Here is a 25,378-nt window from a genome sequence, read left to right on the forward strand (position 1 = left end):
TGATATTGACTATGATAAGTGGGCCTTGTTTGTGAGGTTGAGGGTTCTGTACTCTGTCCCCGAAACCCCCCTCGAAACTGATTTCCGAAAAGTGCCTCTGCTCTGTGGGGAGTAGAGTGCGTCCATGGCTTTGGCCGTATCTGTGTCTTTTTTGAGTTTTTCGATAGCAGTGTCCACCTCCGGCCCAAACAACTGCTGTCCGTTAAATGGCATATTCAGCACGGCTTGTTGTATTTCCGGCTTAAATCCTGATGTACGCAGCCATGCGCGTCTCCGTATGGTTACTGCTGTATTTACGGTCCTAGCAGCTGTGTCCGCTGCATCCATTGCTGAGCGTATCTGATTGTTCGAGATACTCTGTCCTTCCTCCACCACCTGTTGTGCTCTCTTTTGGAACTCTTTGGGCAAGTGTTCTATGAAATGTTGCATTTCGTCCCAATGAGCCCTATCATATCTAGCCAGCAAGGCCTGTGAGTTGGCAATGCGCCATTGGTTAGCTGCTTGTGCCGCAACCCTTTTCCCCGCAGCGTCGAACTTGCGACTCACCTTGTCTGGAGGTGGTGCGTCTCCTGAGGTGTGTGAGTTCGCTCTTTTGCGAGCTGCCCCTACTACCACTGAGTCTGGTGTTAATTGCTGCGTGATGTACACAGGGTCTGTTGGTGGCGGTTTGTAGTTCTTCTCCACCCTTGGAGTTATGGCCCTGCCATTCACAGGCTCCTGAAACACCTGTTTGGAGTGTTTCAGCATTCCCAGTAGCATAGGGAGACTCTGGTACTGGCTATGTGTGGACGATAGTGTGTTAAATAAAAAAGCATCCTCGATAGGTTCTGAATGCAGGGTGACATTATGAAACGCCGCTGCTCTTGACACCACCTGTGTGTAGGCTGTACTGTCCTCAGGTGGTGAAGGTCTAGCTGGATAACAGTCGGGGCTGTTATCCGATACCGGCGCATCATAAAGATCCCATGCGTCGGGATCATCCTGACTCATTCCAGTATGAGTTGGGGACTGCATCATTGGTGGAGTGGCTACCGGTGATGGTTGTGGTGAGCGTGGTGGAGATGGTGGCGGGGTTACTTGTCTTGCCACCTTTGCCTGTGGCTGCTTGTCTTTCTCTTGGAAGGCAAGTTTTCTTTTCATTCGAATTGGGGGAAGAGTACTGATCTTCCCAGTGTCTTTTTGAATGTGGAGCCTTCTTTGAGTGTAATCTGGCTCTATTGACTCTAGTTCCTGTCCAAATCTGTGTCCTTGCATTTGTGAGGTCAGGCCCTCGGTTCCGAGGCCGGATGTTTCGGTATGGAAACTTTTTCGGCAGTCTTTTTCGGTTCCGATGACACTTTCTTGATTTTCGCCGTACTGATCTCTCGGTGCCGACTCGTTTCGGTGCCGCCCTCTCGGTGCCGAGATTGCTCTGACCCGCAGTCTCGGGGTCGAGTCTGCTCTGTGACGGTATCTCGACCGGAGTCGGATGCCTTCGACACATACGTGCCCTTTTTCGGTGCCGATGGTCGGTCACCTATTTTTCGGGTTAAGCCATGGCCTGCTGGCGGTGGCGTCCCCTGGGCTTTAGTGGTTTTTCCGTGAGTTTTGTGTATTGACGTCTTACTCACGGTTTTCGGCGTCTGTTCGGGATCGACCTCGTCCGAGTCCTCGATGGAGAAGGTTTCTTCTTCCTCTTCCAAGTGTTTTTGTCCTGTCGGCGCCGACGCCATTTGTAGTCTTCTTGCTCTTCGGTCTCTTAACGTCTTCCTCAACCGAAAGACTCGACAGGCCTCACAAGTATCCTCTTTGTGTTCAGGAGACAAACACAAATTACAGACCAGATGCTGATCTGTATAAGGATACTTGTTGTGACATTCGGGGCAGAAGCGGAATGGGGTCCGTTCCATTAGCCTTGAAGACGCACGTGGTCGGGCCGACCAGGCCCCTGCCGGGGAATCGAAAACCCCAAAGGGCCACTGGAGCTCTTCCAAATTCGGTGTCGATCTGTTGTAACTAACCCGATACCGAACGCAAACAATACAGTCGAATTTTCTGAGATTCTAACTATCTTTCCGAACCGAAACGAGGAGCGAAAGGAACACATCCGAACCCGATGGCGGAAAGAAAACAATCTAAGATGGAGTCGACGCCCATGCGCAATGGAGCCGAAAGGGGAGGAGTCCCTCGATCTCGTGACTCGAAAAAGACTTCTTCGAAGAAAAACAACACTCTGAGCCCAACACTAGATGGTGGGATGTGCACAGCATGTGTATCTGCAGCTACATATGCCATCAAACATATATATCTATCTATCTATATATATATATATATATATATATATATCTATATCTATATCTATATATATATGGAAAATGTCACTTACCCAGTGTACATCTGTTCGTGGCTTGAGACGCTGCAGATTCACATGCTGTGCATATCCCGCCATCTAGTGTTGGGCACGGAGTGTTACAAGTTGTTTTTCTTCGAAGAAGTCTTTTCAAGTCACGAGATCGAGGGACTCCTCCCATTTCGGCTCCATTGTGCATGGGCGTCGACTCCATCTTAGATTGTTTTCCCCGCAGAGGGTGAGGTAGGAGTTGTGTATATAGTAATAATGTCCATGCAATGGAGTAAGAATGTATGTACATAATGTGCTTAAAAGCGTTATATTTACAATTTTTCAAATGTACAAGTTTAATTTCAGTCAACTTAAAACGGCCACAGGCTCCCGGGGAGGTGGGAGGGCGCATGTGAATCTGCAGCGTCTCATGCCACGAACAGATGTACACTGGGTAAGTGACATTTTCCGTTCAATGGCATGTTTAGCTGCAGATACACATGCCGTGCATAGACTAGTAAGCAGTTATCTCCCCCAAAGCGGTGGTTTAGCCTGTAGGAGTTGAAGTTGTCTGAAATAATGTTCTTAGTACTGCTTGTCCTACTGTGGCTTGTTGTGTTGTTAACACATCCACGCAGTAATGTTTAGTAAATGTATGAGGCGTAGACCATGTGGCTGCCTTACATATTTCTGTCATTGGTATATTTCCTAGAAAGGCCATTGTGGCACCTTTCTTTCTAGTGGAGTGTCTCTTTGGTGTAATAGGCAGTTCTCTTTTAGCTTTAACATAACAGGTTTGAATACATTTAACTATCCATCTGGCAATGCCCTGTTTGGATATTGGATTCCCTGTATGAGGTTTTTGGTAAGCTACAAACAATTGTTTTGTGAAACTGTTTAGTTCTATCAATGTAGTACATTAGAGCTCTTTTTATGTCTAATGTATGGAATGCTCTTTCAGCTACAGAGTCTGGTTGTGGAAAAAACACTGGGAGTTCCACAGTTTGGTTTAAGTGGAACGGTGATATAACTTTTGGCAAAAATTTAGGATTTGTGCGTAGAACCACTTTATGTTTGTGTATTTGTATAAAGGGTCCTGTATGGTAAAGGCTTGTATTTCACTCACTCTTCTGAGGGATGTGATAGCTATTAGAAAGGCTACTTTCCAGGTTAAGTATTGCATTTCACAAGAGTGCATGGGTTCGAATGGTGGACCCATGAGTCGCGTTAATACAATATTGAGGATCCACGAAGGAACTGGTGGTGTTCTTGGTGGAATGATCCTTTTTAGACCCTCCATAAATGCTTTTATGACTGGGATTCTAAATAGTGAAGTTGAATGTGTAATTTGAAGATATGCTGAAATTGCTGTGAGATGTATTTTAATGGACGAAAAAGCTAAGTTCGATTTTTGTAAGTGTAGTAAGTAGCTTACAATGTCTCTTGCGGACACGTGTAATGGTTGAATTTGATTATTTTGACAGTAATAAACAAATCGTTTCCATTTATTTGCGTAGCAATGTCTTGTAGTAGGTTTTCTAGCCTGTTTGATGACCTCCATACATTCTTGTGTAAGGTCTAGGTGTCCGAATTCTAAGACTTCAGGAGCCAGATCGCTAGATTGAGCGATGCTGGACTCGGGTGTCTGATCTGCTGTTTGTATTGAGTTAACAAACCTGGTCTGTTTGGTAGTTTGATATGAGGGGCACTACTGACAGGTCTAGTAATGTTGTGTACCAAGGTTGTCATGCCCAAGTTGGTGCTATTAGTATTAGTTTGAGTTTGTTTTGACTCAATTTGTTTACAAGATACAGAAGGAGTGGGAGAGGGGGGAAAAGCGTAAGCAAATATCCCTGACCGACTCATCCATAACGCATTGCCTTTGGAGTGAGGCTGTGGGTACCTGGATGCGAAGTTTTGGCATTTTGCGTTTTCTTTTGTTGCGAATAGGTCTATTTGCGGTGTTCCCCACTTTTGGAAGTAGGCTTGCAGTATCTGTGGATGAATCTCCCATTCGTGGATCTGTTGGTGATCTCGACTGAGATCGTCTGCCAATTGGTTTTGAATTCCTGGGATGTATTGCGCTATTAGGCGAATGTGATTCGCTGAATGCCAAATCTTCTGTGCTAAGAGACACAGTTGTGATGAGTGTGTGCCTCCCTGTTTAAGTAATACATTGTTGTCATGTTGTCTGTTTTGACAAGAATGTGTTTGTGGGTTATTATCGGTTGAAATGCTTTCAACGCTAGAAACACTGCTAGTAGTTCTAGCTGATTTATGTGAAGTTGTTTCTGCCGAGTGTCCCATTGTCCCTGGATGCTGTGTTGGTTGAGATGTGCTCCCCACCCTACCAGGGAAGCATCTGTTGTGATTACGTATTGAGGCACTGGGTCTTGGAAAGGCCGCCCTTGGTTTAAATTTCCAGGATTCCACCATTGAAGCGAGGAGTGTGTTTGGCGGTCTATCAACACTAGATCTTGAAGTTGACCCTGTGCTTGTGTCCATTGTGTTGCTAGGCACTGTTGTAAGGGCTGCATGTGTAATCTTGCGTTTGGGACAATGGCTATGCATGAGGACATCATGCCTAGCAGTTTCATCACCAATTTTACCTGATACTTTTGGTTTGGGTGCATGCTTTGTAGTACGTTTTGGAATGCTTGTACCCTTTGTGGACTTGGAGTGGCAATCCCTTTTTTTGTGTTGATTGTTGCTCCTAAGTATTGTTGTATTTGACACGGCTGTAAGTGTGATTTTTGGTAGTTTAGTGAGAACCCTAGTTTGTGAAGGGTTCCTATGACGTATTTTGTGTGTTCAAGACACTGTTTCTGGTTGCTGGTTTTGATTAACCAATCGTTTAGATACGGGAATAAGTGTATGTGCTGTCTTCTGATATGTGCCGCTACTACTGCAAGGCATTTTGTAAATACCCTTGGTGCTGTTGTTATTCCGAATGGTAACACTTTGAACTGGTAATGCACTCCTTGGAATACAAACCTTAAGTATTTCCTGTGTGAAGGATGTATGGGTATATGGAAATACACATCTTTGAGATCTAATGTCGTCATGTAATCTTGTTGTTTGAGCAAGGGGATTACGTCTTGAAGTGTTACCATGTGAAAGTGATCTGATTTGATGTAAAGATTTAGTGTTCTGAGATCTAATATAGGTCTTAGAGATTTGTCCTTTTTGGGTATGAGAAAGTACAGGGAGTAAACCCCTGTCCCTTTTTGATGACTGGGTACTAGTTCTATTGCCTCTTTTTGTAACAACGCTTGGACTTCTATTTGTAATAGATCCATGTGTTGTTTAGACATGTTGTGTGTTTTTGGTGGCACAGGCTAACTCCCTCTATCTCTGAACAGTCTCAGAAAAGAGGTCTAAGATGCTTTAAACTAGTTTGTGTGAGCCCCAGGATGCCATGTACCATTTGTCCCCTGTTCCTCCTGGTGAAGGGACCTGAATCATACAGACAAACACCAGGCTGAAGCTCCACAGCAGTTTACAGCTCATTTCTATGAGTGCCTCAAGCCAGGACCCAAACCTTGGGGCTACTCACAATGTCACCAGTTGCCGGTAAGAGATGACAGTCTATAGATGTTTGTCCTGACATGGGTCTCATGCTCTGTGTACCTTTAGAGTACACACCTGCACTTTGTTGATTATGCCAAAAGGGTAGAAACTGTTTTGGGGTTGTTCCTATTATGATTTGAAAGGGATCTTACAGATAGGGGACTACCCCTTTTGGAGCAGGATCGAACTCTGCTTTTGAAAATGACTGGTCTCTCCATAGTGGTAGAATGGGCAAAAAAAACTCATCAAGTGGAATGCAGGCTGAATAATTACCACCAGCTACCATTAACTGCAGTTTTCGATTGATCGCTTTTTTGGCTTTTATGATTGAGATCTTTTGGACAGCAACTCTGCCCTTCCACAGGAACACAATTGTCCCTAACAAGTCCCATTAAAACAACACATTACACATAAGCAATCTGGCCCACAACCTATCAATAGGACTGAGACAGTCCCATCTAAGTTTCACAATGTGCAGCAAAACCCGCCACCTTCGTGCCATCACATGAAATCTGTGCCTTAGCAAAGATTGCAGACTCCTTTTTTACAGGACACTCACTAGTGCATCTGGCTCTTTATGTGGCCTTCTGGCCATGTACTCCTCATTCATGCTACTTGTGCTGTCATAAATGCTACTGTTCTAAACATAAAGGCTCTGATTCGACAGTATATACTTCCTTCACCAACTATACTTACCCTTGTCAATTCTCATGTGTTGTGATCCATTAAGATACAAGGCAGCAGAATACCCAGCAAAATGAACACATCACAAATAACATTATTCCAATGAAAAGAACTTGCAGAGGGATTCCTTGTACGTAACACAACAAAGTTAATCAGAGAAGGCACATGCTAATAGCACGACTAAACTCCACATCAACATTTCTCTTGCAAAAACATGAGAACAAAAAGAAAGTTATATCCCATTCACAATACAGAGATTCCTTTATATGTTTTAATGGCAGGATGTTTGTGGGAACTAGCCAGACCTATAACTTAATGGATGGATTTTTTTTTAAAAAAAGCAGTTTTAACAATTTTAGTTAAATTGACTGATGCACTTAGTATACATCTTCAACCTACCTCCAAAAATGCATGTAACTGGCCCAGATTCTGATTTCCTGATGCTAAAGCATCCTCAATTAGCTGTAATGTACTGTCATCCTGAAAAATAGAGTTTAGAATTACATACATTTTGCATCATGTGCCTTTCACTGAATGAAATAAAATCAGAAACCTGAGAATCCCACACTTACATTTTTGATTTCTCAATGGCTACTCATTTTAACAATGGAAGATGTATAATTTTATCACGTACCTCAGAGGTTGCATTACATATTTCCTGCACAACCTCTTGAGTTGGTGGACTAGTAACTGCCCCAATGTTTATGTGGTCTGGTTGTTCATCACTAATTGCAATCCTAGTAAAATAAAATAAAAAAGCAACATCAGACTGCAGAAACAGAGTGAAAGTCAACAGCAGTTTAAACGCGGCGCACTACATTAAATAGCACTAACATTGTCTTTAGTTTTGTTTAATGATCTATGCATTGGCAAATAATAATGTCAAAATCACAAATAATAACAACTTTAATTGTTGATAAAGTGCATAAAATCACAACTCAGCACACTTAATGGCTCTGGCACCTTAACAAGCTTTGTTTTCCGTTTGAGGCAGGTTTGGCTGTAGATACACATGCTGTGAACAGAGTATAAAGTAGTCCTCCAAAAAGCACTGGCTAGCCTGTGGGCTTTGCAGCAGACTGAAAGAGTGTACAGAGCAATGCCTGATCAACACTCGCATATTGGTGGGGTAGGACATCCACTCAGTTATGTTTTGTGAAAGTATGTGGTGTGGACCAAGTTGCTGCTTTGCATAGGGTCAGCTATTCAGATGATCCCCAGGAAGGCCACAGAGGCTCCTTTCTTCAGAATACAGTGGGTTCTAGGAGGAGTGGGCAGAGCCCCTTTAGCTTTAGCACAGCACGTCTAGATGCATCTAACTATCCACCTGGCAATGCCTGACTTGGATACAGCCTTCATTTTGTGGGGTTTGGCAAAAGCAACAAAAAGTTATTAGGTCATCCTAAATGGTTTGGTTTTGTCAACATAGTACATGAGGGATCTTTTTTCATCAAAGTATGGAGAGCCTGCTTAGCAACTGAATCAGGTTGTGGGAAAAAGACAGGAAGGTCAATGGAATGATTAAGGTGAAGTGAGAGACTACCTTAGGGAGGAATCTGGAAAAGATGAGGAAGATAAACCTATCCCTATGTAGTTGTAAGAAAGTTTCTTCCAGTGTTAATAGCTGAAGTTCCCTGACACACCTGACTAAAAAGGTAGTAACCAGAAATGCCACCTTCCAAGATAGGAAATAAAGGGGGCCGAAGTGGAGGGTCTCAAATGAAGGGCCCATGAGTCATATAAGTACAATGTTGAGATTCCATGACAGGACTGGTGGGACCCGGGAAGGAATGACCCTCTTGAGACCCTCTATGAAAGCTTTAATGTTTACAATTCTGAAGAGAGATGTGTTGTCCATTCTGAAGGTAGGCAGCCACGGCAGCCTGTTGTAGTCATATTGAGGTGAAAGCTAGATGCTAGACCAGAAACCTGCAAGTGGAGAAGTATCAGACAATGTCCTGCACTGTGGTTTTAAAAGGACCAATATATTTTGAGTGAGAGTAGTGCACAAACCTCTTTCACTTGGCCGCTTAACAGGCCTGGTGGTAGGTCAACACATTACCTCGCAAATGCTCATGTATTCAGGTGGAAATTCTTTGACCTTAGAAGTAAGAGTGTAAGGTTGAGGAACCTGGGGTTTGAGGGTGCCAGATTTCTCCAAGGTTCTGCATGAGACAGTCCAGTCTGTTTAAGAGCCTCTTGTGTGAAAACAGAAACAGTTTGAGGAGAGTCGTAGACCAGGGCTGGGGGCCCATGAGGGTGCTGTAGGAAAGAACCCTCTTTATGGCATGGTTACCTCACTTTTTGCCTGCTGTCAGTATGTTTTGACTGTGTTCACTGGGATCCTGCTCACTAGGACCCCCGTGTCTGGGCTCTCTCCCTCTAAATTTGGTTGCTTAGGACTTTGCACACCCCACAATTGGCAAACTGGTGCCCTCATGCAAGTCCCTAGAAGAAATAAGTTACTTAACTGTAATTCTCCAGTATTGGAAGCTTTCATAGATTCACATGCTTGAATAATTCCCCGTCGTCAAGATGGGAGTCCCCGGTGGAATATACAACCTAGGCCTGAAGATGTACATACACAATACATGGACTAGGCCTCAATAGAATAACCTATCCTAGTCATTTTGTAAAATAGACCCAAACTCAAATTTGCATCAATCAGACTGCCTCACCCCTTAGAACCTCATGTGAGGAGCTGCCTTCCCTCAGATTTTCCGAGCATAAGTGCTGTAATAATAAAGAACACTGAGAAAAGAGAGAAGGTGAGCTGCCCCGGGGGGGCGGGTGGGCTGCATGTGAATCTATGAATGCTTCCAATACTGGAGAACTACAGTTACAGGTAAGTAACTTATTTCTAACTCCAGTATTAGAACTTTCATAGATTCACAAGCTTGAATAAGAGTAGCAAGCAGTAACAAACACATTTTCTGTACTAAGAAACACTGTTCATTTCACCATAAGATATCATTACCATTAGACAGATAAATGCAAAGCAACAAAAGTGAACCTTCTGAAACATAAATGAATATGCCTGAGAGGTATGTTAATAGTGAACAGAAAATGTGGTATAATATCAAAAGCGGACGGTGGGAAAACAAACAGCTTACCTTATCGGAACAAATGTCTAAGGACTGCTCGACCCACCGCTGCATCTCGGAGCGTCTCAGCATCCAGGCAGTAATGCCTCGTGAAGGCGTGTGTTGGTCTCCAGGTGGCTGCTCGACAGATGTCTGGCAGTGATACCCCAGAGAAGAGCGCACAGGATGTAGATACTGCCCTGGTAGAACGTGCATGTACTCTGGCGTCCAAGGTTCAAGCAGCCCTTTAATGGCAAAAGGCTATTGCGCTTGAGATCCATCTAGAAACAGTCTGTTTAGTAACAAGATGCCCTCTTCTGGGTGCACTAAATGCCACAAATAGTTGATTTGACTTCCGGATCGAGGATGTTTGCTGCAGATAGAATTTAAGGCATTGTTTGACATCAAAGGAATGCAGCAATCTTCCTGCCCCAGTCTAAGGCCGTGGAAAGAAAGTCTTTAGCACAACTGGTTCATTAATATGGAAGTCTGACGGCACTTTGGGGATAAACTTAGGGTTTGTCCGCAGGATGACTTTATCGTCCGCAAACCTCATGAAGGTTTCCTGGATGGCAAAGGCTTGGATCTCGCTTACTCTACGAGCAGATGTTAAAGCCAAGAGGAGCGCTACTTTCTAGGTGAGATACTTAATGTCTGACTTCTGAATGGGGTTCAAATGGTTCCTTCAGCTGCCAAGCTGGAGGCAGTGCTTTGACTGGAGGAAAAGATCGGAACAACCCTTTCATGAACTGCTTGATAAGCCAGTGAGACCAGAGGGGTGGTCCTTTAGATAGCCGTCTACATCTGGAGATGGCAGCTAGATGAACTTTAATGGATGCATGCGCGAGACCAGACCGCCCTAGGAGAAGATACGGTAAAACCTGCTCTGGAGCAGATGTAAGCGGATATATGTCATTTGGGGCACACCATAAACAAAACCGTTTCCATTTTAATTTGTACGTTTTACTAGTGCTGTCAGTATGTGCTTTAGCTAAAATGGTTTGACTGTCAACAGGAATATTCAAATGGCCGAACTCACTGAACTCAGGAGCCATGCACATACTCTGTGAGACTTGGATCCGGATGCCTCACTTAGCCCTGGCTGATGGTTAGTAGCACCGGTATAGGTGCAAACCTGATGGGAGGACTTTAGGACAGCAACAGAAGTTCTATATACCACAGTTGACGTGGGCAGGCTGGAGCAATTAGGATTATCTGGCAAGGTTCCTATTTGACCTTGCTGATTACCCGGGGAAGATAAAGTATCGGAGGAAAAGCGTAAGCATAAATCTCTGACCACGCTATAGAAAGGGCATTTCCCCAGCACCCTGATTGGTGAGGCCAGCTTGCATAAAACCGGCATTTTGCGTTCCGTAATGTCACGTAGAGGTCCAGGTTTGGTTTTCCCCACCTGTGAAATATTGCTTCCAGCGTCCTCAGATTCAGCTCCCACTCGTGTGAAGATGTGCCAAGCCTGCTTATTGAGTCTGCTGTGCTGTTGCTCATTCCCGGAAGATGTTCTGCTCATATGTGCACTGAATGTTGAATGCACCAGGTCCAAATGGTTTGGGCTTCTGTGGACAGCAAATGAGGACAAGTTCCTCCTTGTTTGTTTATGTAGTGCATGGTGGTTGTATTGTCCGTTCAGACAAGCACTGACAAGCCTTGCATTCTTGGCAGAAAAGCCTGCAATGCCAGGTACACCGCTCAAAGCTCGAGGAGGTTGATGTGAAGACTAGCATGAGAGGGGGGCCACCTGCCGCTCACTTGAAGATCCTGAAGGCATGCACCCCATCCCTCCATTGAAGCATCCATTGTAATCATAAACAGAGGGACCTGAGCTAAGGAATGCTAGACCCTTGGAGATGTTTGCCAGTGTTGACCACCAATGGAGGGAGTTGACAATCTTTGCTGTTATCTGTAGGATGTCCCCGAAGGGATCGTGCGTCTGTTTCCACTGTTTGTCGAGCTCTTCTTGAAGAGGGTGCATCCGAAGGCAACAGAGGGGAACTAGATTGACACAGGAGGACATCATCCCCAGTAATGATTTGAACTTTCAAACAAAGAAACTTTCTTCTTTGAATTGTATCCGCTAGGGTAAGGAGTTTGAGTTGATGTTCCTCCGCTGGAAATCCCTTTACTTGAGTCGTGTCCAGTATAGCTCCCAGGAAGACTATTCTTCTGGTAGGCTAAAGATGGGACTTGTCTCTGGTGAGAGTGAGACCCAATTGATGGAAAAGGCGTAGCGTGGTCTTGACAGAGTGGCGTAGAGTGCAGATGTGTGGAGCCTTTAGCAACCAGTCGTCCAGATAGGGGAATATCTGGTGTTTGAAACCCCTCAAATACGCTGCAACAGAAGCTAAGCATTTTTTGAAAATCCGGGGAGCAGATTTGAGTCCCAAGGGTAGCACTTTGAACTGAAAGTGCCCGCCATCTACCATGAATCTTAAGAATTTTCTGTGTTTGGGGTGAATGGGTATGTGGAAGTAGGCATCCTGCAGATCTAGGGAAGCCATGAAATCCCCTCAGTTGAGAAGTTGCAAGACATCCTTCAATATCACCATGCAGAAGGATTGCTTCTTGAGATATTTGTTGAGCTGCCTCAGATCAAGGATGGGTCTCCACAAAAGTGACTTCTTACTGATGAGGAAGAAGCGAGAATAGAAACTGCTTCCTTTTTGCGAAGAAGGGACTACCTCTATCGCCCCTTTGGATAACATGACATCTATTTCCAGAAGAAGAAGACGTAGATGATGTTGACGTTCCAGCGAAGGCGTAGTCTCGGGGGGCATTCAAGTGAACTCTAGCAGATGACAATAAGTTATGATGTCCAGAACCCACTTGTCTGTGATCTGATGCCAACGTTGCAGGTGATGTGTCAATGAAGGAGAGGTAGCCGTCCCTTGGAGGTTGTCATTGCCTGCATGAGGCATCCTTAGATTGTCTCCCCGACTTCCCTCTACGAGGAGGTCTGTTGTATGCCGCTGCAGGTTGCCTCTGGTGGTATTGGGGTTTGGGACATTGGTACCAGGAGGAATAAGTTGGGTACCTGAATGATTGGTAGCCACCTTGAAAGGAAAAGTGTCCTCTACCCCTGGCTCCTCAAAAAGGTGTGCGCTTATACTGCAGTGACCCTAAAGACCTGGCAGTATCTGTTTTGATTGCTTGAAGAGCATCGTCCACATGTTTACCAAACAGGTCTTTCCCATCGTAAGGGAGGTCCAGGATCTTGGTTTGGACATCCGGTCTCAAATTTGTGGCCTTAAGCCACCCTTGATGCCTTAGGACAGCTGTACCAGCCAGTAGCCAAAACCCCATAGCGGCAATGTCCAGAGCACAGTCCATCACCTCTGCAGACGTGCGTTGACCCTCCATGAGGATCTTTCTCGCTTCCGACTTGCTGGAATCTGGAAGTTTGACAGTGTGCGAGATGTCCGACCACAGCTGCCTGTCGTATCTGCCCAGGAGCACCTGCGAATTTGCGGCACGGACCACAATGGCAGACATAGAAGAAAACCTTTAACCAATGTTGTTGAGGCGCCTTCCGTCTTTGTCCGGAGGTGCAGATAGAGGTGCTGAAGGATTTCTGGAGCGTCGCTGGGCAGCCTGAGAAACAACAGAATCAGGTTTTGGATGACCCACCAGGCAAGCAGGGGCGTCCTCTGTCGCTTTTTATTTTTTGTCCAGCTCTGGTAATACCGCTGGCACCGTCGCTGGATTCCTCCTAATTTTTATTCCCTGTTTCCATACATGGTCAATGATTGGTATTGCTGTGGCCAATTTCCTATGCGGTTCCTTAAAGTCATATAAAAAGCAGTCCTGCTGAGTGGGTGGCATTTGCAGTGCAAACTGCGCAGTCGCTTTTTCTAACAGATTGTGAAAAGAGCCAATATCCTCAGGAGGGGATTCAACTGCCGTTGGCTCCGGTGAAGGGGGTGCTGGGAGCACATAACCATCCCATTCATCCTGGTCTGAAAACTTCTTCCTCAGCCGCTTCATCCAAAGAGGCTTGGACTTGAGGACTCTGTGGAACTTGAGGAGGAATTTGCGGCGCAGCAGGAAGAACTGGTAGAGGTACCGGAGTACATGGTGCAGTTACTACTGGCGTGGATCCTTCGCCGACTGAGGATGGAATCGCTCTCTATAATCTGCCAGCATTGCCTGTAGGTCTGAAACAAGACCAGAGAGCAAGCACACCATTCCTTGTTGTTGCTGTGGGACTGGATCATAATAATGCTGACCATAATAGGAGTCATCATCAGAGTACTCATGACATTTAACATGCAACTGGGAAGGACTCCTAGCCATCCCAAACAATGCGTCCTGATCTGAGTCCTCGTCATCGTCGCCATCTGAAAACCTAGATGGCAAAAGCCTTGACACCTTGCTTGGTGATGTGATAGACTGTGTCAAATGAGTCTGAGTGCCTCGAGAGGAGTATGCTCTACAGATTGATACAGTGGCAATGTTGATGGTCTTTGCCGCTTTTCTGGAAACGTTTTAATAGTCGTTGAGAAGAAACCAGTTGTCGATGGGAGTGTCGACGATATCATCGTCACTGTAAACATCGCCGATGGTGTGGTTGACGACGGTAGTACCGTCAACAGGAGCGTCGTCGACAGGGGCGGCGTCGGAAGCGTCGACAGAGGTGTCGTTGATGAGGGCATCATCGACGGGAGTGTAGTCGTGAGATCAATCATCGATGGGAGTGTCGTCAACGAGAATAGCGTTGACGAGATGGGGCGTCCCTTCGATGAGGATGATAGCGTTGTCAACGAGGATCCTGCAGCCGCTGCCGTCGACATTCAGAGAGGGACTATAACCAGCGTCACCGATGAAACGGTCGTCGACGAGAGTACCGTTGACGATGGCGCCATCGACGGTGCTGAACTAGGCTTCTTAAACATGCGGAGAACCTTAGGAGGTGGAGTAGCCGGTTCAGAAGCAGTCTTTTTTAATAATTTTTTCAGGGTTTCTGTGCCTGCTTTTTTCCTCTGTGGAGAGCTATGACTTTCGTAGATTCCCCCCGCTGGTTTTTGCGCCATTTTCTTAGGTGGCTCCTGAATATCTGAGCCTTCCTCTTTTCTCTTCACAGGTGTTTTAGGAGTAGAAATAGAGGAGGAGGCACTGCCCTCATCAGAGGCTGAGTGTCCAATCTTACCTCTCGGAAGGCACAACAGCAGACAACCCTCTCTGTCCTTCAAGGTCTTTGTAGAGAATTTTCTACATATTTTGCAGTCCTTTGTATTGTGGCTGGGATATAGGCAGAAGATGCATTCCTCATGTGGATCATACACATATAATCGTTTCTTAAAACAATAAGTACAGGATCTAAAAAGGCCTTTCCTTGGTGTCTCTGACATGGCAGTCAGTTTGAAGCACCAGCGACAAAAATAAATGTCCTAGAACTGAAGTAGTAGATCTTCTGAGAGAAAATATGGAGCAGAGCTGAAAGGAGACTCCTCATCACAGCGTGCGGTGGAAATTCAGAGGGAAGGGAGCTCCTCACAGGAGGTTCTACGGGTAAGATAATTTGATTGGTGCAAATTTCAGTTTGGGTCTATGTAAGGAAATGCCTCCTTGGCATGATTACCCCCTGACTTTTTGCCTTTTGTTGATGCCAGTTATGATTGAAAGTGTGCTGGGACCCTGCTAATCAGGCCCCAGCACCAGTATTATTTCCCTAAACTGTACCTTTGTTCCCACAATTAGCACAGCCCTGGCACACAGATAGGTCCCTTGTAAATGGTACCCGTGGTACCACGGGCCCTGTTGCCAGGGAATGTCTCTAAGGGATGCAGCATGTCTTATGCCACCCTGGGGACCCCTCACTCAGCACATGCACACTGCCTCACAGCTTGTGTGTGCTGGTGGGGAGAAAATGACTAAGTCGACATGGCACTCCCCTCAGAGTGCCATGCCCAGCTCTCACTGCCTGTGGCATACGTAAGTCACCCCTCTAGCAGGCCTTACAGCCCTAAGGCAGGGTGTACTATACCATAGGTGAGGGCACATGTGCATGAGCACTATGCCCCTACAGTGTCTAAGCAAAACCTTAGACATTGTAAGTGCAGGGTAGCCATAAGAGTATATGGTCTGGGAGTTTGTCAAACACAAACTCCACATTTCCATAATGGCTACACTGAAATCTGGGAAGTTTGATATCAAACTTCTCAGCACAATAAATGCAAATACAAAACCCCCCTGGTCTGCTCCCCGAGGACGCAGGTACTTACCTGTAAGCAGACTAGGACCACAGCACCCCTGTTCTTCATAGGTGCCTGTGTGTTTTGGGCCCTCCTTTGACCTCTGCACCTGACCGGCCCTGTGTTGCTGGTGCAGTGACTTTTGGGTTGCCTTGAACCCCCAACGGTGGGCTGCCTATGCCCAGGAAACTGAACTTGTAAGTGCTTTACTTACCTCAGAAACTTAACCATACTTATCTCCCTCAGGAGCTGTTGATTTTTGCACTGTGTCCACTTTTAAAATAGCTTATTGCCATTTTAACCTATACTGTGTATGTTACTGCTCTAATTCAAAGTTCCTTACTTACCTGTGTGGAGTACCCTGCATTTTATGTATTTACTTCAAATCTTGAATCTTGTGGTTCTAAAACAAATTAAGAAATTTTTTCTATATAAAATCTATTGGCCTGGATTTAAGTCTTTGAGAGTTTGTTCCTCATTTATTGCCTGTGTGTGTACAACAAATGCTTAACACTATCCTCTGATAAGCCTACTGCTCGACCACGCGACCACAAAATAGAGCATTAGAATTATCTAATTTTGCCACTATCAACCTCTAAGGGGAACCCTTGGACTCTGTGCACACTATCTCTCACTTTGAGATAGTATACACAGAGCCAACGTCCTACAGTCCATTTAAAAAAATGACTATGATAGGTTATTCTATTGAGGCCTAGTCCATGTATTGTGTATGTACATCTTCAGGTCCAGGTTGTATATTCCACCGGGGACTCCCATCTCGACGACAGGTAAGTATTCAAGCATGTGAATCTATGAAAGTTCCAGTACAGGAGTAATATGGTACTCAAGTACCCAGGGCATGGGGCACGAGGGTTTTCCCATGAGGTGCAGCATCTATTGTGCCACCCATAGGAACACATGCACAATGTGTCTTGCAGGCCTCCCGTTGCAGCTTGCGTGAAAAGGTGCATGCAGCCTTTAACTACAGGTCACTGCACCAGGTCACTGTAAGTCACCCCTATGGTAGGCCCTCCTAGCCCAGAGGGCAGGGTGCAGGTACCTGTGTGTGAAAGCACCCCTGCATGAGCAGAGGTGCTCCTACATACTCCAGCTCCATTACACTGAACTTCGTAAGTGCGGGGAAGCTATTTTACCCGCGTCTTTGACACAGGTCTCTACCTGTGTCCAGCTACGCAATGGTAACTATGGACCTGGGCATGTTTAGTATCAAACATATCGGACTCATACCCCAATATTGTTGCCAGTATTAGTTGTATGATTCCATGCACTCTGGGGGCTCCTTAGAGGACCCTCAGCTTTGCTCCTACCAGTCTTCTGGGGGTTTCGGGACAGCCCGCGATGCTGCCACGCCTCAGACAGGTTTCTGCCCTCGTGCTGCTTGACCAGCTCAGGTAGAGGAAGGCAGAACCAAGGATTTTCTGTGTGAGAGGGAGGTAACACCCTCTCCCTTGGAAATAGGTGTTACATGGCTTGGAAGGGGTAGCCTCCCCAAGCCACCGGTATGCTTTAATGGGCACATTTGGTGCCCTCCTTTCATAAACCGGTTTGCACCAGTCCAGGGACCCCCAGTCATTGCTTTGGTGCGAAACTGGACAAAGGAAAGGGGAGTGACCACTCCCCTGTCCATCACCACACCAGGGGTGGTGCCCAGAGCTCCTCCTGGTGGCCACTTGATTCTGCCATCTTGAATCCAAGGTGGGCAGAGGCCCCTGGGAGCATATGAGTTGCCAGGTAAGGTTGGTGGTGTCACAGCCCCCTCTTAATAGGTTGTCACCCTGCTAGGTGGCCAATCCCCTTTCCTGGGCTATTTAGGGTCTCCCTCTTGAGTGGGTCCTCAGATTCGGCATGCAAAGATTTCAGCAGGTCTTCTCTGCATCATCTTCTGGCCACCGGGACTACAACTTGACTCTCCAGGATCTGAAAATCTTGCAACTACAGCAAAAACTTCACTCTGCAACATTGTTTTTCCGGCTCCTTCCAGTAACTGCAACATTTCCCTGGCTGTGCATCCTCTGAGGGCAGCAAGTCTTCAGCCTGCGCAAGAGGAAGGAATCTCCTTTGGAGTGTGTCACAACCCTGCATCTGCAGGCACCAACTACAATGACTCGCTGAGTGGATATTCTCTCCTCCGGAGCTGTGTGGATCCTGCATCACAGGTGGTGGTCTGGGTCTCCCTACCAGCTGTTCAACTTGGCGACGGTAAGCCCTTGCCTCTTTGCAGGACAGTATACCTATGCATTGTGACTCTTGCAGTTACCAAGGCTTATTTGCTCCTCCTCCAAGGGATCTTCAGGCACCAGGTAGCCCAGGCCCCCAGCACTCCTTCCTACAAAGCACAGTCTCCTGCCTGCTGCTCCAGCGATTTGGGGCTCCTCTTCAGGTGTTCTGAGTGGGCCACACTGCGACACCTGTGCCTGCTGCCAGTAGGTTGCCTGTGGGGGCTGCCTTCTCTTCTTGAGACTCTCACTGCTGAGGGTCAGCCCAGATTCACCTCCTTGGGTCATGTACCCTGGACCTTGCTGGTCCTCTTCAGAGTTGCAAACTTTCTGCCTCTTGCATTTGCCAAGGCTTGTTAGTGGTTTTCCAGCACTACTAACCAACTGCATCTCGACCGCCAACGTGGGACACCTCTTGCACTTTTGGGACTCCACTTCGGCTTCTGTGCTGCATTGCTGACCTTCATCCAATGTCGTTCTGGTCCTGCATTCACAGAAGGGTGGGTAGTGACTCCTGCCACCACCAGACACTCCAACTTGAACTGGACTTGCTCCCCCCCTTCTTTTTCAGGTTCTCTTCGGTCAGGAACCACCTTTGGGATCTTCCAGTCTTAGTTAGGTCTTGCATAATCCTTTTCCAAAGTCCTCCTGTTGGTTTTAGGGAAAACCAGGTACTTAGCACATCTGCTCTCCTGGTCGCTGGGGATCACTGTGTTACCTCTTGGGGTTCCTAGTTCCTCCAGCCCCCTTCTACTGATTCCACTTTCTTTGGTGGGAGACTACCATTCACATTCCACTTTTTAGGTATATGGTTTGGCCTTCCCCTAGGGCACTCACTATTCATTAATGATTTTATCCATGCTTATTTTTTCATGCTGTTTACTGACTACTAATCTGTATGCAATAGTGTGTTTACTTACCTCCAGTTGGGGGATTCCATATTCACTATTCTATTTGTGTTACTATAATAAAATACCTTTAGTTATTTAACACTGTGTGGTTCTTTCATGTGTGTAAGTGCTGTGACACTGTAGTGATATTGCATAAGCTTTGCATTTCTCCTAGATAAGTCTTGGCTAGTTGTCCACAGCTACTTCTAGAGAGCCCTGGCTTCCTAGACACTGCCGACACTTCACTAATAGGGGATACCTGGATCTGGTATAAGGTGGTAACACCATAGGTGCTCACTACACACCAGGCCAGCTTCCTACAGGTGCCACAGGATGAGAGAGGGGGCGTCTAACAAAGCCTTGAACCCACAAACTGAAGAAGAGGTAGAGGCGGGAAAGCATAGGTAAATATATCCCTGACCAGTTCATCCATAGTTCATGCTGCTTGACTACGGGTGTGAGAACCTGGAGGTGAAATGTGTGCATTTGGTATGTTCTGCTGTTGCAAACAGGTCTATTTGTGGGAAACCAACTGTGGAAGTAGCATTGGGCGACTTATGGGTGGAGTTTCTACTTGTGGACTTGCTGCTGCAACCTGTTGAAGTCAACAAAACCAATGTCCATCCCTGGAAAGTACTCGGCTAGCAAATGAATTTTGTGGTTGACAACCCATTGTCAAATGTTCTGGGATAGCTGTGAGTTCTGTAGTGTGTGCCCCCCCCCACCTAACTCTCAAACCCCCCGTTTCTGAAGGTAATATATGGCTGTCATATTGTCAGTTCGGACAAGTACAAAATTACCTATCGGGCTAAGTGTGAAAGCCTTTAATGCTAGGCAAACAACTAGAAGATCAAGGTAGTTAGTGAGGAGGTCCTAGTGTTTGCGTTCCCACTGTCCCTGGATAGTCAGATCCTGTAAGTGTGCAACCCAACCCACAAGGAAGGCGTCCCGTTGTAACAGTCCTCTGCAGTACTGGTTAAGGAAATGCGGACTGTGCAACAGGTAATTGGTCTTCCAACACTGCAGAGAGGGTCATATGTGGCAGCTGATCAACACTAGATTGTCCTCATGGCACTCTGCCTGAGACAACTGTAGCGTTAAGCATTCCTGTAACAGATTCATGAGTAGCCTAGCATGGGGTAGGTAGTAAGGCAATGCAGGAGGCCATCATGCCTAGAATGTGCATGACTGTTTTGAGTGTGACTTGTTAATTTGGTTGGAAAAGAGGGATAAGCCCCTGAAAGGACTGGATCATGTCAGAGTTCAGAGAGGCTATGTCTACCAACAAGTTTAGATTAGTCCCTAGGTAGCATTGGATCTGGCAGGGCTGGAGGTGGGATTTTGCTGCGTTGATTGTAGACCCTAACTGATGAAGGCCTACTATGATCTGTGTACATTTGCGGCAGTGCTGCTGGGTGGCACTGGTTATCCGACAGCCATCCAAATAAAGGAAAACATGGGACACCCTATCGGCACAGGTGGTGTCCACCACCACAGGGCACCTGGTGAACACCCAAGGTGCAGCAGTATTCTCAAAGGGGAGCATCTTTAATTGGCAGGTTTTGTCACTCCCAAACATTTTTACTTTTTTCCCTCCACTTTATGCTGAATTTATTTTTGTTGGCCTTGGGACTTTTTGCACGTTACCATGTTAACCAGATCTAAAGGTTTTGTGCTCAACATGGTTTGACCACCATATACCCAATTGGCATATTTAATTTTATTTATAAGTCTCTATTAAAGGGCATTATGGCCCTCATTCCGACCCTGGCGGTCTTTGGACGACGGAAGCACCGCCAACAGGCTGGCGGTGCTTCCCTGCCCATTCTCGTCAGAAAACCGGGTCCGGCGGCGCAGCGCCGCCATGGGGATTCTGACCCCCTTCCCGCCAGCCTGTTTCTGGCAGTTTTTACCGCCAGGAACAGGATGGCGGGAACAGGTGTCTAGGGGCCCCTGCACTACCCATGCCACTGGCCCTAACAGGGCCCCAGCATGCTTTTCACTGCCAGCTGTGCAGACAGTGAAAAGCGCGACGGGTGCAACTGCACCCGTCGCACACCTGCAACACCGCCGGCTCCATTCGGAGCCGGCTTCAGTGTTGCAGGCCTCTTTCCCGCTGGGCCGGCGGGCGCTACCTTGGGTAGCGCCCGCCGGCCCAGCGGGAAAGTTGTAATAGCACCAGCGGTCTTTTGACCGTGGTGCGGCCAAATGGCGGTTACCGCCAGGCGGGCGGCAACCGCCACCCGCCGGGGTCAGAATGACCCCCTATGTGTACCCAGTGCCTGAAAATAAAATGCTACTAGTGGGCCTGCATCACCGATTGTGCCACCCAATTAAGTAACCATCCAACCAAAGTTCAGACCTGCCATTGCAGAGCCTTTAAACTCCCCCTAAGGTAGACACTAGCTAGCCCATAGGGCGGTGTGCTATGTAATTAAGAGGTAGGACGTGCTTTTCAGTTTTACATGTCCGGTAGTGAAAAACTCACATTCTTTTTTCACTACTGTGAGGACTACCCCTCTCACAGGATAACATTGGGGATTCCTTATTACATTTAATAAGCTATAAATCATAATTGAGAGGAGGTTGATCGGTCATGTTTAGTATCTATGGAACTGTAATGATACATCCTCTTTAATGGTAAAGTCAGATTTATTGTTACAATTTGGAACATGCCATTAGCATTTTCATGCTTAGCCCTGTGTGCCTGCAGCCTGTCTCATTTGTCAGGAGTGGATGATAGCTGGGTTTTGTGTATTCCTTCGAAACAGTCACACACAATGGGAGCTTAGGTGTGACTTGATGGTCCCTGATGGGCCATCAGGACTGGATGAGAGGAAGGAGCTGGCCAGTCTTACATTAACTCCTGAATAGGCTATGTCCAGTCCCCACACAAAGTGCTGCATATCCCCCCACCCCCAGAGTGGATCTGGAGCCAGGTCAGGAAAGGCAGGGACTCTGCACTTCAAAGGAATGTCACCCCACTTCAAAGGCCCAACTGTCTATAAGTGCTAGACTTTTGACACCACCACTTCAGTACACTTCTGGGTCTGTGGACACTCTGCCAGGAAGGACTGCTGTGTGAAAAGGACTGCCACTCTGCTGACCTGCTGCCCTCCTTGCCTGGACAGGACATGCATCTCTCCAACCCAGAACCAAAGTGAGACTAAGGGCTTGCCTCCTGTTTTCTGGCATCTAAGGGACACAAACAACTTCGAAGTCACCTGCTACAGCCCCTGGACTCTGCCAACTATGAGTCTTGCCCTGCCAAGTGGTGTCAATCCATTACGGGGACCTTGGAAGTGGGTATAAAGTACTGCTCCTCTCACAATGAACGCATCAACGTTATTGCAGCTCTCGGAACCGGCATATTTATAACACCACCTATACATTGTCACTGCTGGATGGATCAAGGACATTGCATCACTGGTGGTGCAACTCATGGCCTCCATTTCCGATGCAACTCCGACTTTGCGCAGCTCGGAACAAATGCATCACCTACATCCTAAGGATCAATGACAAAGCATTGCCTCCCCTGCTCCTTGCAAATACGTCAACAGCAACACAAATAAGGTACTTTTGTTGCGGGCCAAAGATGGTCACTGTCTTCCACCCATGCTCCATAACGGTCGGCCTGAACTTTCAGATTAGACCTAGTCTAGAGTGACCGGATAGCCCCAGTTATCGCTTTATGCTTCTAAGCACTTAATATCAGTTCATCTTTTAAAAATCATATCTCAAGTTCTACTTATTGGTGTTTTGATGCTTTGTTCATTAAATTAATGATAGAAAAATGGGTTCTTAAACAGAAACTAGGTAGCCAACTTCTTACTTAACACACAAGACATAGGTTTCCAAAAATAAAACATGTTCTATTCGCTACAAAGTCCTAGGGATGAGTAACAGTTTTCGCAAAAATGCGAACCAAGAAAAACAGACTAATTTTTTCACCCACCAAGACACTCCTCTGATGGGATATAAAGCTTGTTTCACTACTCACATACTGCCTTTGCAATGCCCACACTAGGTCATCTAACACTAGCAAACATTAACATAATTTGCAGACTTCTTAGCGCACAATTTATTTGCATACACAAGCATGCATTATTGTGAGTCACTCATTTTGAGCAATTCACTGGAGCAGGGTTAGTCAAGAAAGTTGGGTTTTAGGTTTTTCACTGCAGGATTTAGTTAGTCATTAGTTAAGGCATTGCATTGATGTTCCTTCACATCTAAAAGAGGACAGTGGACTCACATTCCCTGCTTTTGCACTGGAGGACATTGCACTGGAAATTAAACTGTTGTTGGGTGACAAACCAAGGCATAACAGACAACTAAGGGACTGCAGAAGGCAGATAGCTAGCTTACAGGAAAAACAAAATGAGGAAATAATGTAGGCAAACATCGGCTAAGTCATTCAGTCTGGCCTTTCACGTTGCTGCAGTATCTCAAATAATTACTAGGTATCTATCTTGAGGCAAAAGCAACAGCCAGCCTGAAGCCTTTATAACAGCTGATGGCCTTCAAAACATTACAAGATGTCTCACTTAAGTCGGAAGCAACTATTTAACCAGTATCACAAAGCTGCAAAATCTCAACTTGCTACTAAATACCCACATCTTGAGTCTGATGCAACTGCTTCAAATGTCATTCACAAAATTGAGGAGCGTGGCTTCAATATAAAAATGTAAATATACACTTTTACTACTCATACCCTCCCTGATCAATGGAAATTATATTTTTCATTCATGCCCATTCGTCCAAGATCGACAGCAACATTTTGAGAACATCCTCTCAGAAAAATCCAGGAGGTTACTCAATCTATAACGTTGAGGGATGTGAGCAGTTGCCTCACAGGGATAGTCTGATCCAGCGTCTTTTGTTAACTTAATACAGTCAATTATCAGCCTCATCTCTTTTACAGAGAACCAATTAGGCTCCACCCTCTGAAAAGGGCCCACCTGGGGACTAGTCAACATGGACTTCAGGCCATATAAACCCTCCAAGTACGTAGCTCAGCATTCCTCCCCAGTCAGACAGGTAAGTGTAGGAGGCTGGCCTCGCTTCTAGTGGGTACCTGATGGTACTTACACCTTGTGCCAGGTCCAGGTATCCCTTATTAGTAGATTAGTAGTGTTCTAGCAGCTTAGGCTGATAGAGGTAGCTATAGCAGAGCAGCTTAGGCTGAACTAGGAGACATGCAAAGCTCCTACTATACAACTTATATCATATAGCACTATATCATAACAATCACAATACTCAAGAGTTACTAAAAATAAAGGTACTTTATTTTAGTGACAATGTGTCAGAAATATCTCAGAGGATATACTCCCTTAGGAGGTAAGTAAAATACACAAAATATACACACAAATCAAAATCAGGGAAGTAAACAGTTAGAAAAGTAGGACAAACACTGTAGAATACAATAGGATGCAATAGGCCTCGGGCATCACAATTCGTATACTACAAAAGTGGAATGCAAACCACTTAGGGACCCCAGGCCTAGTGCAGTGTGTAGAGGGCCGCTAGGAGTGTAAGAAAACAATAACGGTGTCCAAGATACCCCACCCCAAGACCCTGAAAAGTAGGAGTAAAGTTACCCTACTTCCCAGAAACACACCAAAGTCGTGATAGGAGTTTCTGCAAAGACCACAACTAACTGCAAAGCACTGAAGATGGATTCCTGGACCAGAGGGCCTGCAAAGGAAGGGGACCAAGTCCAAGAGTCACCCAAGTGTCCAGGGGGGCAGGAGCCCACTAAACCCCAGAAGAAGGTGCAAAATGGCTGCCTCCGGGTGGAAGAAGCTGAAGATTCTGCAACAACAGAAGATGCCAGGAACTTCTCCTTTGCACAGATGTCCCACGGCGTGCTGGAGGATGCAGAGTTGTTTCCACGCAGAAAGACCACAAACAAGCCTTGCTAGGTGCAAAGGTCGCGGTTGAAGTAAATGGGTGCTGCCCGGGCCTAGGAAAGACCAGGAGGTCGCACCTTGGAGGAGGACAGAGAGGGGGCGCTCAGAAACACAGAGAGCCCACCCAGAAGCAGGCAGCACCCGCAGAAGTACTTTAACACGCGTTCAAGAAAACTGAGCACAGCAGTTGTCTCAAGCACTACAAAGGAGGGTCCCACAAAGCCGGTGGTCAACTCAGCAAATTGAGCAATGCAGGACAAAGTGCTGGGGACCTGGGCTGTGCACGAAGGATTCCTTGCAAAAGTGCACAGAAGCCCTAGCAGCTGCAGTTCACGCAGTACACAGGATTACTGTCTGGCGTGGGGAGTCAAGGACTTACCTCCACCAAATTTGGACAGATGGACCACTGGACTGTCGGGGTCACCTGGATCCAGCTCCTATGTTCCAGGGACCACGCTTGTCACAATGAGAGGGGA

At 46.3% G+C, this 25,378-nt stretch overlaps 1 protein-coding gene across 1 annotated transcript in view; it reads right to left on the bottom strand.

The window, feature by feature from the left end:
• RNF17 (ring finger protein 17) overlaps positions 1-25,378 on the bottom strand; it is a 1,983,649-nt gene that overhangs the window by 1,789,050 nt on the left and 169,221 nt on the right. Inside the window, exons 7-8 of the mRNA XM_069202301.1 lie at positions 7,209-7,311; positions 6,974-7,054 (exon numbers count right to left, since the gene is read on the bottom strand). Coding sequence (XP_069058402.1) covers positions 6,974-7,054; positions 7,209-7,311 — 184 coding nt within the window. The remainder of the gene's footprint in view (positions 1-6,973; positions 7,055-7,208; positions 7,312-25,378) is intronic.

The sequence above is a fragment of the Pleurodeles waltl genome, chromosome 8 (assembly GCF_031143425.1).
Source record: "Pleurodeles waltl isolate 20211129_DDA chromosome 8, aPleWal1.hap1.20221129, whole genome shotgun sequence".
In the NCBI taxonomy this organism is placed as follows: Eukaryota; Metazoa; Chordata; class Amphibia; order Caudata; family Salamandridae; genus Pleurodeles; species Pleurodeles waltl.